The sequence below is a fragment of the Bicyclus anynana genome, chromosome 6 (genome assembly GCF_947172395.1).
Source record: "Bicyclus anynana chromosome 6, ilBicAnyn1.1, whole genome shotgun sequence".
NCBI lineage: Eukaryota > Metazoa > Arthropoda > Insecta > Lepidoptera > Nymphalidae > Bicyclus > Bicyclus anynana.
The window spans coordinates 12467767-12485511 of NC_069088.1; the positions used below are offsets into that span (position 1 = coordinate 12467767).

The 17745-nt window shown below is 35.0% G+C and overlaps 3 protein-coding genes across 3 annotated transcripts; 2 read left to right on the top strand and 1 right to left on the bottom strand.

Annotated features, from left to right (window-relative positions):
* Positions 1 to 422: 422 nt before the first annotated feature.
* LOC112046041 (40S ribosomal protein S10) lies at positions 423 to 4370 on the top strand. Its single transcript, XM_024082493.2, has 4 exons — positions 423 to 561; positions 759 to 971; positions 3757 to 4003; positions 4305 to 4370. Exons 2-4 carry the CDS (start codon positions 772 to 774, stop codon positions 4341 to 4343), a joined length of 486 nt encoding a protein of 161 aa, XP_023938261.1. The 5' UTR covers positions 423 to 561; positions 759 to 771; the 3' UTR covers positions 4344 to 4370.
* Positions 4363 to 9245, bottom strand: LOC112046040 (NADH dehydrogenase [ubiquinone] 1 alpha subcomplex subunit 9, mitochondrial). The gene is made up of 7 exons (XM_024082492.2): positions 9072 to 9245; positions 8714 to 8907; positions 8093 to 8316; positions 7129 to 7332; positions 6391 to 6552; positions 5088 to 5274; positions 4363 to 4689 (listed from the first exon to the last, which is right to left on the bottom strand). Exons 1-7 carry the CDS (start codon positions 9112 to 9114, stop codon positions 4507 to 4509), a joined length of 1197 nt encoding a protein of 398 aa, XP_023938260.2. The 5' UTR covers positions 9115 to 9245; the 3' UTR covers positions 4363 to 4506.
* Positions 9246 to 9669: 424 nt separating this feature from the next.
* LOC112046061 (synembryn-A) lies at positions 9670 to 14428 on the top strand. Its single transcript, XM_052881996.1, has 8 exons — positions 9670 to 9858; positions 9935 to 10074; positions 10210 to 10678; positions 11142 to 11344; positions 12211 to 12349; positions 12846 to 13089; positions 13438 to 13655; positions 14232 to 14428. Exons 1-8 carry the CDS (start codon positions 9778 to 9780, stop codon positions 14385 to 14387), a joined length of 1650 nt encoding a protein of 549 aa, XP_052737956.1. The 5' UTR covers positions 9670 to 9777; the 3' UTR covers positions 14388 to 14428.
* The last annotated feature ends 3317 nt before the right edge of the window (positions 14429 to 17745 follow it).

Consider the following 17745-nt stretch of genomic DNA (forward strand, 5'->3'; position numbering starts at 1 on the left):
ACATTTTAAATCACAGACGACAAATGAAGAAGAACCATCAAAGACTATAGTTTAAAATCATATCCACAGATGTCACATTTTTTTTTTACGTCCTGAGTACAGGACAGATAATTTCTTGAATTCTACTTTTTTGATCCAAGTCACTGTTCACAAGTCCATTTGGATTCTAAGCCTTTTGAGCACTTTAACAAACAGAGAATAACTGTGCTTGTGCTTTTTTCACTATTCACAGCAATTTCCGAGAGACAAACGAACTTTTTATTTCTTAACTGCTGAAGGTATCATCGGAAACACAAAGCAATGTTTGTTTGCTTTGTTACCTATCAATAAAATTAGATTTTCAGAAGAAACTCAGTCCACAGAAGCACCAAGTCACGGGCTTTCCAACATCAGCCTGTCTGTTGTTTGCTATCTTAGGCACAAAAGAGTTAGAAAACAGAGCCCTAAATAGAATTAAAAATAAACCTTCTTTTACTGTCAACTGTCAACTTTTTACATTGACATTTTGACACTTCACTCATTTTCTTTCTGTCTCTTTTCTTTTGTCAAAACAGGCGAAAGGTAGTGTTTTTAATTTATAGCTTTAAAAATCTTTTTAATCAGTGAGAACCAGTGCGATTATTATTTATCATTCACCAAAGTGCTAAATTAATAACACAGTGAAATATTAATTTTATGCCACAAATTTATAATCTTAAGTTTTTGACTTATAACCTCTTGCCGGAGGATCAACGATTAAAAGGATTTTCTCGTTTTAGGTAGTGTATCAAGATGTTGATGCCAAAACAAAACCGTGTCTCTATTTATGAATACCTTTTTAAAGAAGGTGTTATGGTAGCGAAGAAGGACTACCATGCACCCAAACACCCAGATCTTGAGAAGATTCCTAACCTCCAAGTTATTAAAGCTATGCAGTCTTTGAAATCTAGAGGATACGTCAAGGAACAGTTTGCGTGGAGGCATTTTTACTGGTAAGTAACCTGCCTGTGTAACGTTTTTTTCCGTTTTAGATATTGAGTTGTTAAACATGTTTATACTTCAGATACACAATTATACAGTATTGTAAATTTAGTCTGTATATAGTTACTATTGCCACTGTTATCAAAGTTTTAATTTAATCATCCATCAAATTTAAGCATTATTGTTGTTTAGTCAATGATACTTTCGAATTAAAACCACATCTTATTGCCTCAAGTGGTGAGAGAAGGCTCATTTTTTGTGCAAAGGCCTGGCTCTCTAATGTGGAAATGTAGCCAGGGGTTGGCATTAGAATAAGGTCGCCTTCCTAGAAATAAGATGATGATATCAGAGGATATTGTGGAGTCTAATAATACCTCTACAACATGATTTTACCCGCTGAGACTGATAGTTTTTATTTTTTTTGTTAAAAAAGTTTTAGGTTACGTGCGTATATTTTGGCCAGATTTCATGGTCTAAAGTCACTGGTTTTATATTTTTTCACTCACAATTATCACAAGCATAACTCACAACACAAGATAATACACATTTTTAACAAGAAATCCCAAAAAAACATAAATAATTAAATACAATTAATATTTTTGTCAATTTTCATTTGACAAAAGCAATAATGTCATAGACTAACCTATAAAACGTGTTTTTAGCCACAGATGCATGACAGTAAACCTAGAATAACCACAGATAATGAAATAGTGTTAGATAATTACTTGAAAAATTCAAAATTTGGGCACCCCGACTCCAAGCAGTCTTGTCTGCCCTACCCCTAGAGTGTTTTTGTAAAGCGCGAAGCCAGAAGCAGAGCCGGCGACCTCTGTAGCAAAACTAAGGTCCGAATAGGTGAAGCTGAATGAAGGGGCGACGAAGCGAGTCTTCTGGCGTAGCCACTTAAAAATGCTTTCTGCCATTACTAAAACTTTGGCACAGAAGAAGTTTGGCATTATCAATAAAGATGATATCCATCCATCCATTAATTTTGGCAATAATTTCGAATTTATTAGTAGTATTTGTTAATCTGTGACAAATTTGCTATGCTAGTCTGTGTCAGTCATAAAAAACTTGGTCTATGGTTGACACAGCTGATAACTGTCATTAATTTTTACAATATTAATTAATCATTTACAATACTATTAAGTTTTTTTTAGTTTTCTTGTAAAAAAAAAGTGAATTATCTTGTTACAAGTGATGCATAAGATGATTGTGAGTGAACCGTGATTATACCAGTGAGGTTTGACCTAAAAATATACGTACTTAACCTAAAAAATTCGTAAATTTAAAAAAATCATAAAAAAAAACTACTACTTTCAGCGGTAAATAAATAACGTAGGGAGGTCCCCCACCTTCCCCCCCACCCTCCCTCGAGGCGACCTTATTCTAATTATTACCCGTAGCCAGTATTCTTGCCACCATATCATGTGGGCATCATTTGTATAGCTAGTAGGATAATTGTCATTTATGATTGTGTGTATGTGTTACTTGTTAATACTAGATTAATCTTAATTTATTATGTCTCACTGATAGGGGAGACGATAGAAAAGGTGTATATCAAACAAATTAATTGTCATTTGGCATATGCCAACCCTAACAATATATCTTGTTTCCATTCCTTAACCTCATTACCTCTGTATGTTTAGTTTTGTATGTTTAGAAGCGCTATAGTTCTTTGTTGGCTAAGAGCGCCCACAAACTCACTTACAATTCTTAGTTGGTTGACTATCAAACACTTACAGTTTAGTTGGACAACATTTTAATTTGTATATGTATATTTGAAAGTGAATTGCGACTCTGATACAATCAATTTTATCAAACACTACACTAAACCTTTACCTAAAGGTTTGGTGTTTATGTGACACCATGAAACACTTAAAATATAATAGACCATCATGATGGACTGCATTTTGGCTCATATTGTGAAAACAATATTTAAAAAAAAATATTTCATGTATAGTGTAAACTCCAAGTAACGTCACTCGATTTAACATCAAAATTGATTGGTTTACCTTGCTCTCCATATAATAATACACACTATATAACGTTACACCCACTCTCTATAGCAACAATTTGTTATAAAAAGTACCTTTTAAGTTGCCAAAATTGTTCTTTTGTCGCTTTATTATCCTAGCCTGTAATAAACTCGACTGTTGGCATCTTGCAAAAAAAACACTTTCTAAGGAATTCGTTCTTTTGTTTACAAATTGGGATTGCATGTGTACACTGTTGTTGACCATGACCAATAAGTAGAAGTCATGGACTTAATACGTTTAAACATGGCTAGTGTAAGAAAATCACTGTGTACTAATGAAAAAGTATACATTTTTCTTTCCATATAACAACCACTCTATAATGCTATAAAAAGTATAGTCCCTTTAGTGATGTGAGTATGTATTTATAAAAACATACATAAATATATATTTTTTTTTCAATCTAGTGGGAACACTAATGAATTTTAGGACCCTTTTAAAAAAGTGATAACTAGACTACTGTCATCTTTCAGAATGGATTGAATGTTGTTTATTTTGACTTCTAGTTTTGTTACTGCATAGCAATGCATATTGGTGTACTCATTTGCACCATTCTCTTTTACAACTATAGTAATTATCACATGAACAATAATTTGTACTGCAATTGCAATATTACATGAAGATGAGTAGTAATTGAATCATAGATTATTAAATGCAATAACTGGAAAAGGTTTGTTTAGTCTGTACCCCAAACTAGTCTTATCTCATTATAAATTGCATCTTAGTGTAGGGCATTATATAATTTTATTTTTGGTTTCAGGTACCTCACAAATGAAGGTATTGAGTACTTGAGAATCTTCCTTCATTTGCCCCCTGAAATTGTACCAGCTACCCTCAAGAGATCAGTACGTACTGAGACTGTAAGGAGAGGTGCCGTTGGCCGCCCTGATGCCCCAGCTCGCTCGGCTGAAGATCGCTCTGCATACCGTCGTGCTCCCACTACTCCTGGTGCTGGTGGACATGATAAGAAAGCTGATGTTGGTCCAGGATCTGCTGGTGTTGAATTTGTAAGCTTTTTTATCCATTTTAATTCACTTAGTACTTCCATTCCATTGATATCATACATAGCATTATCATTTATACAATTCTACATTGTACTAGTACTGTTATTTTTGTAATATTTTTTTTTGCATTGTATTTTTTACCTGAAATTTAATGAATAGATGAATCAAATTTTGAAAGAGAAATGATTTGTTCATCAGAAACATACTGTTGTTTACTCGTTTACTGTTCTACGTTCGGCTGTATGTATGTTTTTTTTGATGATACTTTTAACTATATTATTTTAAATTTTAATTTTTGTTACAGAGAGGAGGATTCGGACGAGGCAGGCCAGCTGCACCTTAATTAAGCAAAATAAATATAATTCTGTAATATTTTGTTTTATTTTCAGTGTCTATCAACTAAATGGTCACATGAATAATGATAATAACTTTGTAAAACAAAACATAATTTATTAGAAGAGCTCTACCACTCTAGTTTAGATCACAATAGTACATAAATAATGAATTTACAATGCTGTTTGAACTTTTGGTGGTTCAGGGGTTGGGAACTCTCCAAGTTGATCTATATAGTACTGGTAAGCACGGTAGGGCTTCAGTTCCCAAGGTGCTTGATCTTCTATATTTGTGAGGGTAACTCCAAGATCTTCTAGGGTAGGTACACCTCTCACTGGTTTGTCTGTTGTAGCTTCCTGCAAAATAAAGCAAAAAAAAAAAAAAGAATATTTGCCATATCTTTTTAAATATGGTCAATATTCCCATTCCTCTCGCAACTAGTCAGGAAGACTGTATTAGGAGTGGTTACAACAATAGACAAAATGGGGTGGGGACCAAACCACCATCCCTCTGTGATGAGTATGACTGTCCTCTTACCGTTGAGCTATTAGGCTCTTATCTAGAGGGTATCTAAAACTACATCTGATAATAATTTTAGAGGTTCTGATGATATAAAACAGGTCTGTATATAAGATTTATGTTATAGTTGTACAAAGAATATTTTAATCAAGCAGTAGATTTCTTTATAAATGAAGATTGAATAAGTGAGATATCAAAATTTATGTAGATATGGGAAAAATACATAAACACATACCTTTTCTAGACTTTCCCAGTGTAGACCACCATAAGGATAAGCAGGTGACAGGGCATTAGCAACCCACACCTTGAACGGGAAAATGGGATCGTATTTCATATCATAGTGGCGGAATCCCCACTTCTCATCTCTTCGCGTAAGAGCATAGAACCAGGTTACCAGGTCACTGAGCATGTATCTTTTTGGCCTAAAAATAAAAACAAAATAAGTTAAGTATTCGCTGGATGCAGATGGCTCAGTATTGTGATGTTAGGAAGTCCCTGTAAAAGGCCTATGTCCTGCAGTGGACGTCCATCGGCTGACATGATGATGATGAATAATCATAGTATAATGAGTATTATCAAAACATGGATTTAAAAATGGAAGCCAAATTAAAAATGTGTCTTGTTCAAGCTGAAATTTTTTGCACAATAATTATCTTTATAAATTAGCCGACGCCCCGCGGTTTTACACTCTTAGTTTCCGTTCCCGTAAGAATACGGAGATAAAATATAGCCTATGACACTCACTACTAACCCGGCTTTCAGTTGGTAATTTTCAAAATCTTCAGAGATTACCTCCTACAATACAACAAACTTCAAAGTCAAAGTCAATATTCATTTATTTCAATTAGGCTTTACAAACACTTTCAAAAACAAACGTTTTTACGAACATACAGTATACCTATTTTGAAATATTTACTGGCTATGCACAGTAGTTTTTTTTAATTTTTCCCTTAACAACTTCAGGGCCCATTTTATATATCACACAAACAGTTCTCTTCTGCAGCACAAATACACTATCAATATCAGAAGCATTACCTACCCACACCCATTATACAGTAAATACCATACAACATAATTTCCTTTATAAAATATAGATTTATATTATTATCAAATTAAATTATATTAATTATGCATATTAAATGCACAGCATAAACTGTTTAAGTTTACCTCTGCCTCTGATTTCATGGGGTGTGGGTTAGAATTCTGTCTGGGGCATGCCCCTCCAACTTTACAGTTGCGTGCATTTTAAGAAATTAAATATCACGTGTCTCCAACGGTGAGGGAAAAACATCATGAGGAAACCTGCATACCAGAGAATTTCCTGAAATCTGCATGTGTGAAGTCTGCCACGTTGGGCCAGTGTGGTGGACTATTGGCCTAACCCCTCACATTCTGAGAGGAGACTCGAACTCAGCAGTTACCGATTATATGGTTTGATAATGATGATGGATATCATTTCTTTTGTCAGCAAAGTCGATAATGCCTCTGTCCAGCAGAAGGCGCCCATCGTCAGATAACAATGATGATGATTGACTTACCCAACAGCCTGATAAATCTGACACCTGGTGTCAGGGTCGCGTGCTGCTGCCAGAATACCGGCAGCCACGTCAGCTACATAAACAGGCTGCTTGATGGTCTCTTTACCATTCTTGTACAGTGGCATGTAGTGGCTGTGACGTCGCCAGAAAGTCGCAAACGATCTGCAACAGCCATTACTATAATCAGCAAAATATTATAACAAAAGTGTTATTGTTTAGGTAGTACTGAATGGACAAATCCCATTCGCATCAGCCTCAAATTCAGCCACATTCAAAACATGAGCCAATGTTTATCATAATTTTTTTAACTGCCCAGTACTATCATAAAAAAAGCAAAAACCAATCATGATGACAATATGGCACATATGGATTACAACTTGTTCATAGAAAGGAAACTAATATTTCGTAATTTTAACAATTCTTTCTTTTCAGCTTTCATGGAAAGCTATTTTACTCCAGTATTCCCACAGGAATGGAAACTATGCGGATGAAGCTGTGAGGCATCCACTAGTCTGTATATACAAAAAGCTAGCAAACACCCTGTGGTTTAACATACTGAGTACAAGGATCAAATAAAGCGTACAAAAATCTCTAATAACATATCTTTCTTGGTATAAGAATTTTCAAGATCTGTTTAGTAGATCCCGTTAGCTCACAAACTTTAGTAGATCCAGTTTAGTTATACAAACTCACAAAATTAAGGTATATGTATGTAATATTTACAGAATGTTATGGTACCTTATAAATCTGTCCTCTGAGCCATAGATGTCAGAAGCTCTGAAGATGGTGGCAGTGGGAAACTCTTCCTTCACAGCACATTCACCCAAATATTTGCTGACCTTATACATGGAAGGCTTCTTCATCACAAGCGGCACAGGGTTCTCCTCAGCATTTAAATAAGATAGGTGGATAAATCTCTCCACTCCCATTTCTCTGCTGATTCTGTAATATTATTTTGATAAAAATTTAGAAATATGTATGATCTATGTATATTATTAAAACAATTTGTTTGTCTAATTATATTAAAAATAATTAGACATATCATTATTTTAAAAATCTGAAAAAAAATTAACTTGGTTAACTACTATAACATCTTCTTCTTCTGCATATTATAAAAATAAAAATCAAACGTTTCAGATAATTAATTGTTGTCTCCTATTTGCATTAGATTCATCACAGGACATCCTATATATAAAAATATAGCGGACTCCCGCAATTGCGTCCGTGTAGAAATCAATGTAAACTCTCAACCCCTACTTTATCACTTTAGGGGTTGATTTTAAAAATTATTGAATCACATTATATTTTGTATTTTTTAATGATTTATGAACAAATTTTTGAAACTATAACTCTATAACTTTCCATACAAACTTTCATCCCCTATTTTATCCCCTTAGGGGTGGAATTTATCAAAATCCTTTCTTACTGAATGCCTAAGTTATAGTAGCTTTATGCATGCAAAGTCTCAGCCCGATTGGTTTAAAATTGACAAAGTTTCATACAAACTTTCATCCCCTCCTCTTGAGGGTACAATTGATCAAAATCCTTTCTTTGCATAAGCCTACGTCAAAACATCTACCTGCATGCCTAATTTCAGCCCAATCTGTCCAGTAGTTTGGGCTGTGCATTGATAGATCACTATGTCAGTTAGTCACCTTTGAGTTTTATATATTTAAATACATAATTAAGAGGACTATGTTACCTAGCAATACGCCTGGCACCTTCCACATGTACATCCATGTATTTGAAGTTCTTGGTCTCATAGTCACGGCCCACAAGGTTAATTACAACATTGGAATAGCGAACTGCTTTAGCAATTGACTCTTCGTCCAGTAAATCAAAAGGTGTGAACAACACTTGACCTAGGTCACCACACAACTTCAATCTTGCTGCATCATAGAAGTCACTCCTGTATGGCAGAATCATCTGTAATCATGTACAAAAATTTCAAATTCAAAAATTTGATATTTCAATCTACACAAGTAAAATTTCAACTTGGTAAGCACTTTAATACATATTTCAGATTTATATTACTGAATTGTAAATCTCTTGTTATGAAAGATAACAATTAATTCATGCAATTCAGTAATGAAATGTGTTTCACATACAGAATATTTGAAATTTACTACAAAACAATACATAGCTATATATTTTTAAAAGATATAGTGTTTATCAGAATGCAAGTATGTATATATTTATTGTTAGACAATCTTTTGAGTTTTGAATTGGAAACACTGTACTTGACTGAGGCCAAAGACATGTAAATAAATGAGAGCATACACTAAATCAAACCTTCTTAGTTATTAAAAAAAGTATTATTTACCTGTGTGCCAGTCTTCCCAAGCTTGTTGCACACATAGCGGCCCACAAATCCCGTGCATCCGAACACAGTAGCTACAATACCATTGAAACTGCTGCGACCACCGGTTCCTCTTTTATAGGCAGCCAAATTAGGTCTACCATCGGAACTGTATTGAGCAGACTTGATATAAACAATGCTCATGTACCCATTTTTGGCTGAAAATTAGTATAGTCAATGAATTAGAATCTTAATATAAATTCTTACATCTTAATTTTAAATGTTGTTTAATTATAACAGATGTCAATTTGTAACTATAACAATTATGTAAGAGTTTGGTTATTATTTAGAGCTACAAAACAAAGTTAAACTTGACACTTACGTACTAATTTAGTTTTTAAGTGACTTGTTAACGCAGAAGCCATTTTTAGGCCTTTATTGGGAGAATCTTTGTTTTTTTACCCAATAAACGGTGTTGCAGTTCCAGTTCCACAAAAATATTTTCTCGGAGAATTTCGATTTTCGATCCGATTTGACAATGACATTTATTAGATTTATATGTCAATTGTCAATGTCGAAGTTGTTCTTTTTATTTATTTATTTAAAGGCCCTGGATACCACTTTTTAAGTGTTAAAAACCATAGACGCTTGAAATAAAATCGATGAAGAAAAACCGGCCAAGTGCGTCATGCGCGTTGGACCACGCGCAGTGTAGGGGAAGATAAAATTAGCACTAATGAATTAATCTGGAAATATGATTTTTTAAAAATACATTAGTATGATTTTAGTAGTAAATTTTTTCAATAACAACTAATAATGAAGTAGTTTTTTACCATACCATTTATCATAGATCTAAAAGCCCAATAATTAGTTCAAAATATAGATTTAATATAAGGTATTAAAAAATCGTAAAGAGCGTAATTTGGAACGTAGATATGGAGACTTTCACAGTGACAGTAATTGACATTGACAATTGACAGTTTGAAATTGAATTTGTTATTTGACAAACTGAGGGTTTTTAGATTTTAAAATTTAAAAATCGATTTTATTTTTAATTTCAAGACTTTTAAACAATATTTAAGATCAAAATGAATCAAGAAGAAATCAATCTATTAAGCGGTAACAACTACTCGGAAATCGCTCAAATTTTAGAGAAATTTATAAAAACTGTAAGTCGGCCTTCCAAAGTGTTTGTTTTTATTTTAAAATACTTTATTTTGATGTGTAATTACATTTGAATTTCAGAATGATAGCGTGTTCTTGTTTCCGTTTTTATCGGAAAACAACAGAAGAGTCTCTCTCTGGGCTGCGTTATTTCAACATTTGCAGTCAAAGTCTTCAGAATCCATTCATGTTTTGTGTTTGGGCACTATCAAGTTGTTAAGGTACGTCTTTAATGGATTTATTGCTAAACTAATGCTTTAAAATAGTAGGTAACCCAAATACCCAATATCAACCCAAAATAAACAGTAATATCCTTTTACCATACATTGTTAGTAAAGTAATGAGTTTGGTTACAGCCGAGACAAAACTGAACTTGAAAACTTGATCTGTGAGAAATGGATAATAACACTCATTGAGAAGGCTGGCTTGTTCAACTTTGTTGATCCGGATGACTCTATGGATGTTGATATGCCAGTGAAGGAGGTGGTGGTAGAGGCGTTGAAATGTCTGTGCAACATAACATTTAACAGCAATGAGGCTCGCGGGTTGTGTGCATACACCATTATAGCGCAGGGATTGGTTGCAAGGCTACGGTCGTACAAAGAAATTCCATTCAAAGATGATATAATGCTTTATGACTTGAAACTTTTATTTATATTGACTGCCCTGAGACAGGATATAAAGGCTAAAATCAAAGATGAATTGCATGGGATGGATTATTTGATTAGTTGTCTGAACGAGCTTGTCCTGGAGGCCTCTGAATCTCAGTGTGATGTGGCTGGAAGTAGGGAGGTGGTTGAAGAGGCCCAATGTTGTTTTCTACAGGTATGTGCTTTTGAATAAACTGCCTCAAGAGAACATGCCTCAGGTAGGGTGTAACAAATATTGTCTTGAGTGAGTGTGAGAAATTTGGATGGTTGAAAAAATAATAACTTTTAATGGTCTTTATATGTTAAATTATCATTAAAAATTCTATTAGTAATTGAAACAAAAGAAACATGTAAAAAGTCTGTAAACTAGTTCAAATAGTTATGTGAAAACACTGTCAAAATTAGTTTTCTCTATTTCTTTTTTTTTTTTTTTAAAAAAGTATATATTTATTACACTTATATTTCTTTTATAATCAAGCAAGAAGACTTACCGCTAAGCGATTTAGCGTTCTGTTCTTAGAAACCATAAGAAGTATGGGTAGAATAAACTTATACCTTTTCCAAGCTCACTTCCATCTAAAGGTAGCATTCCATTCTTGGTGACCGTGATCTGCGACCGCAATTTGACACTATTGCAGGATAACCAACAAGCTGTCGTGTGTGAGATACTGAAGACCCAGTTCAATTTGACATTCCAAACTTCCGAGGACCCAATTAGTGAGGCTGAGGAGACCATGTATCTTAGACTAATGCCAGCACTCACAGCCCTGCTCTATGCTCAAACCACTTCCCAGGAGTCATTGATGGAACTTCACAGCAATATTGCTAATCTTTTGACAGGGTTAGTGTTTTTATCTTTATTCATTATCATATATAAAAAATTTAAATTAATATGCAATTGAATATCACTTAGTGTTATATTACCATATATATTTTCCATCTGATGAGGGCAAACAGGTGGTCAGACTTACACTTTATCTACTATATCTGTACTGTATATACTGTTCTGATACTAGAATGAGCCCCGCTCCCATGAGAGACTTGTATTTGTAGACTGGTCATACATACATCCAGTGGAGTGCACTTCATACATGCATTAAAGTACTGCATACCCTAATTGTTGTCATCTTAGTGCTTATTAAATACAGATTTTTCCAGTTGGCTCAATTTTATTACTAGTGCATACCCTGATCGACAACCTTATGCACGCCACTGTTTAAATCCCATTCGTCACCAATATGATCAATGATCATGTATCATAGACTGTATCTAACTGTCACAATATTAATAACATCTGCTAGCCTATTTCCTATTTTGGTCTTTATTATCAACTTATTAAAATAATCAACAAATCAATTGACAGAATGTCATCTACATACAAAATACATATGTCATCCGGTGCTTACTAGTGGATAATATCCATCTACATACTAGATATCCACTAGATTTCATATAGTATGTAGATGACATTTTGTCAGCTGGTAACAACACTGAATTCTCATTTTATTTATTTATTTAGAAAGGAAAGCTTACAGCTAAATACAAAAATAATAAAAATAACAACACAGAATAAAGATTATAGCGTTTTCGCAAATAAATGCCATCATTCTATCATATTATGCCATCATATTACTTAAACTTTTATTACTTATAATGTGTCAAACACTCTTTATAATCTGTGATGCTCAGTGATACAATGTATTCTAGTGTGCCACCAGTGTTCTACCAGTATCTAACTCCTGAGCTGAATGACGGCGAACTAGCACACTGCACATACGATGGTAGGAACATGGACGCATTACAAGCACTGCTGCAGCTACTGCAGTACAGGCTGTCAGTCACTACAGTAAGTACTATTTAGCACTATAACACTATTTTACTTCTTTTAGTGGTGTGGATATAGATAATACTATAATCAGTATGAAAATCTCAATAAAAATGGCCTTTTTTTTTCTTTACAAGTTAACCCTTGACTACAATCTCACCTGATGGTAAGTGATGATGCAGTCTAAGATGGAAGCCGCCTAACTTGTTAGGAGGAGGATAAAAGTCAACACTCCTTTCGGTTTCTACACGACATCGTACCGGAATGCTAAATCGTTTGGCGGTACGTCTTTGCCGGTAGGGTGGTAACTAGCCACGGCCGAAGCCTCTCACCAGCCAGACCTGAACCAATTAGGAAAATCTCAATCTTCCCAGCCGGAGATTGAACCCAGAACCTCCGTTTTGTAAACCCACCGCGCATACTAGCGATTTATACCCTCATTTTAATTTGTTTGTTGGTAAACAGTACTCATCGAGTAGGGCTGTAGGACTTAAATACCTCACACATTTCTTTACAGAACACCAAAAACCAATACACAAACCTGTCTCCAATACTCATGGTGCTAATAAAGAGCGCTCGCGGTTGCCGGCCCCAGCGCAAGTACTTGCGGCAGGTTGTTCTACCTCCTCTGAGAGACGTGTCTCGACCTCCCGAGGAAGGGAACACCCTCCGCAACCAGTTGTGCAGGTTGCTTACTACTCCTGTCACGTCTGTGAGGGACTTGGTTGCCGAGCTCCTGTTCATCTTGTGCAAGGAGAAAGGTCAGTCTGAGAAACTTTATTTATCATTAGCGCTAGCGAATGACTTAGTCCGCGAGGGAAAAAAATTTAGAACTACATATTTAAATTATTTACTGTTTAAATTATGAATTCTAGTTATTCCAATTCTCTGCCGCATTGATTTTTCAGTACTTTACCAATACAATACGAGGTATTTTGACCTCGTACTAAAACTTTTCGTGGTGTGGTACGAGGTTGATTGACCTCGTACCGTGCAATACGAGGTTTTTTGACCTCGCGTTAAAACTTTGTGGTGTGGTACGAGGTTAACTGACCTCGTACCGCAGCGAACGTGTTAAATCAATGTATGGCGTATTTATGTTGATACAGTGGGTCGCATGGTGAAGTACACCGGCTTCGGCAACGCGGCGGGGCACCTCGCGCAGAAGGGGCTGATGGGCGGCGCGCGCGGGCCCGTGCTGTACTCGTCCAGCAGCGAGGACTCCGACACCGAGGAGTACCTGCAGGCGCAGCCGCGCATCGACCCGGTGGTGGGCTGCACGCGCCCGCCGCGGCAGAACCCCTTCGAGGGCATGTCCGAGGAGCAGGTTGGTATTACCTTTTTGTTGAAAAAAACTCGAGTGTTGTCTAGGGACACCCGGATGGAACGAAGTTCGCGATCTCAATCACAATCGCAATTGCAATCGCTATCAAAATCGCTATCGAAATCGCAATCGCTATCGCTATAGCTATCATCGCTACCCCGGAGCTCACCTGGAGCTGTCGTCAGGTCACGTCTTACAACTATAGCAAAAACATTACCATCCTTCTTACGTCAGGTAAAGTGTCGGTTCAACTTTTGGTCTTAATTTTTTCCGTCTAGACCTCTTTCGTAACGCGCGATATGGTTAAGCCAATAGTCTACCACGCACGCACACACGCAGAAATTCTCTGGTATGCAAGTTTCCTCACGATGTATTTCCTTCACCGTTTGAGACACGTGATATTTAATTTCTTAAAATGCACACAACTGAAAAGTTGGAGATGCGTGCCCCGGACCGGATTCGAACCCACACCCTCCGGAATCGGAGGCAGAGGTCATGTTCACTGGGCTATCACGGCTCTAACCATAACCGTAGATAAAGTTCTTGAAAGAAATCTATGTTTCTCTCTGTTTGCTGCAGAAGGAGTACGAGGCCATGATGCTGGTGAACCTGCTGGACAAGATGCTGACGGAGGGCGTGGTGCGGCCGGCGCGCATCGGCGCCGACGGCCGCCCCGTGCCCATCGACCACGTGCTCGACATGCGCGACCACCCGCCCAACCGCCCGCAGTCGTAAACGACCAACCAGGGCCGGATTGCTGCGCGCCCAATAAGTTTAATACTACCAGACGCCTGCGTTTTTCAGTCATTCATGAATCCCGCAGAAACCATTGATTTTTCCAATATAAAAAGTAGCTAATATTATGTTGTTGAATACCCTCTTCTATCTTTGAGTGGAAACCCAATTGTAATCGGTTGGTGAAACACAGTTATTTTGAAATAACAGACATACGTTTACATATTTATATTGTACTAACTGACGCCGCGCGGTTTCACCCACGTGGTTCTCGTTCCCGTAGGAATACGAGAATAATATATAGCCTAAAACCTTCCTCGATAAATGGGCTATCTAACACTGTAAGAATTTTTCAAATCGGAGCAGTAGTTCCTGAGATTAGCGCGTTAAACCAAACAAACAAACTCTTCAGCTTTATAAAATTAGTATAGATTGATGTTGATACAAGTGACATTTGTATGTTACAAATATTTTACTTTAGATTCCTGAGAAGTGAAGCAACATTCCAATGATGCTACTTATGCTGTAGTTTTCACTCAGAGAATCACATTGTCTAATCCTTATGGGCCCTGACACGGTTAATCCGGCCCTGCGACCAATGACCAGTTTATCATCCTGATATAATGTTCCACTGCAGAACAAGTCATAGCCATCTCTTTTTTTGAAGTGAAAACTTCCTTAGAGACATTGGGCACAAAAAATTACTCAAACTGTAACTGCAATATAATTGTTTATGGCAAGTTGTCCAAACTACGGCCTGTGGATCTAGTGAAAAAGTAGAAAAATCTACTTTTGTGTAAGAAAATTCTTTGGGCCCTTCAATTGATTTATGTAGTTATTTTCTCTGGCCCTAGATAGTATGTGCTTTGGACAGCCCTAGTTTATCGCATTGCTTACTGGTTTTAGGCACTATTTTGTGTAGATAAAAGCTACAAAGCTTTGAATATATGTATATAACATTGTTTTCTGTTATATTAGGGCATGAAGACCCTTTTGATTATAAATATAATTAATACCTAATACCTAATATTGAGTATAGGTAGAGCTAATATATTTTGAATGGTAGAGAGCTATATGCGTTTTTAATATACCTTTATAGAGATTTCAATTATTAAATTTATTATTTAAATTAAATATGTACCATTATTATTTTAATTATTTAAAATATCAAAGATTTAGTTTTACCGAATGTTCTAGGAATTACTATATGGTATTTAAAATTATAAATAACGAAATAGGGCATGGCATAAATACTGTCCGCCATTTTTTTTCGAAGTGGCAGCAACGCCTAAAACCAAAATCTAGATATAAATGAGGTTATGAATAAATTGTTAAGAATGCACTTTATTATAATTTAAATTCTTAACTCTACAGTTCACAATTTTCTATTGTAAAATATATTAATGTTTAGTGTAGTACGTGTTTGTATTTTTCAGCACATCAATATAGAATTATGTGAAGTACAGTTTTGGGATGTTGTGTATCTACTTTCATAGTATCAAACTGTAGTTGTAACTAACCTAGTCAACTTGTATATTTTTATCTTTAAACAAATTGTAATTGAGTTTTATATACTTTTATAGTAAATAACGGACATTTAATTTTTTCATTTCAAAATCTTGCGCATATTTCTTTACTTCTTCAGCTTCTAAATAACGCTATCTCCGGTATATAATCATTGGTGATTTAATCCGAAATATTTAACAAAAATCAGATCTTTTTAATATAAATTACATCAGAAAGCAATTGAAAGAAATGTGCGCAGTACGCAGTATGGAAAATTAACATTCTACTCGTAGGAATGTCAAATTTTCAAAATATTTAATTTAAGGTGAAAAAGAAAAATGTCTAAGTGTCTATTTATCCTAGAGATTTAATAGGTACGAGTACTTGTAAGTGACGGTATTATAAATATGATACAATTATAAAAATTAATTATGTAAATTATTGAGGAATTTTTAAAATTAGTTAAAATTTTTATTTATCTTTAAGTATTTCTGTAATAAAATATTACTTATTATTGATAAATTATGTTTTATATTACATTTCACCCGCGTGGTTGACGTTGACGGTCCCGTTGGAATACAGGGATAAAATATAGCCTATAGCACTCGGGAATAGTGTAGTTTCCCAACAGTGATAGACTTTTTCAAATCAGTTGAGTAGTTCCAGAGCCTATTCAAACCATACAAACAAACAGTCAAAACCTTCCTCTTTATGATATTAGTATAGATAAAACTATATCTATACTTCTATACTATACTAATAGCATTAACAACTGAGTCTTAGGGCCATAAATCATTTCTCTATATCTATCTCGCTTGCACTTATGGGTCTTATGGAGCCGTCTAGTGAAGGGTGTAACAATGAAAGACATATTATCGATAAGTAAAGTTTATTATCGTATCTTGTTCACAAAATTAAAAAAAATAACAATATTTGATTTAATATAATACATATTTCATATTATATAATTATTAACTAAATAAAATTAATCTTCATCTGAGTCTTCATCATCAGAATCTTCGTCTTCTGCCAAATTTATTATATATTAGTATCCATAGTGCGCAACGAGTAACACATGAATGTATTTATTTAATTGCAGTAAACACATTTATAGCAAAAAAAATACGCAATGCAATTACATTAGAAACCGACCAATCAGAATCGTCCAAATCATTATTGACTCATCATTAGCACGTGCGCAGGTAGCCGTTTATCGATAATTAGGGTGCGCAGGTAGGCGCGCTGCACATTCCTATCTTTTTTGACTTTTATGACCGGACGACTCAGATGATAATGCGCATACTATAATATTATAAAGAGGTAAAGTTTGTAAGTTTGTCACATTTTTTAAATGGGGTAATCTTCGGAACTACTGGTCCGATTTTGAAAATTCTTTCACCAGTAGAATGCTACATTATCGAGGAGTGCTATAGGCTATATTTTATATTGATATCATATATATTAGCCGAGTTATCACAGTTTTTGTCATACAGGTCGGACTGAAAATCCTCTTAAACAAACTTATTCGCATGCGCTGCCTTAAGTATTGTGTAAAATTGATATTAATGTATGGAGGCTTTATGTATCTTTAAAAGTTCTACAACAAAGTCCGCGACACCATATATCTATCTTCTATATATTAGCAGATATAGTACCTTTTGTGTTTTAAAAATTATTAATTTTATATACTTAGGTTTACGTCATTATTTATACAACTAAACTTTAATCCTTATTAAAATAAATTATTTAATAATCACAAGGATATTATGGAGATAAGATTTGCCCTTTACAGTATGTTAATTACTTAAATAGTTTCGGAGATAATACAAAATTTCTAAAAGACGCAGAAATT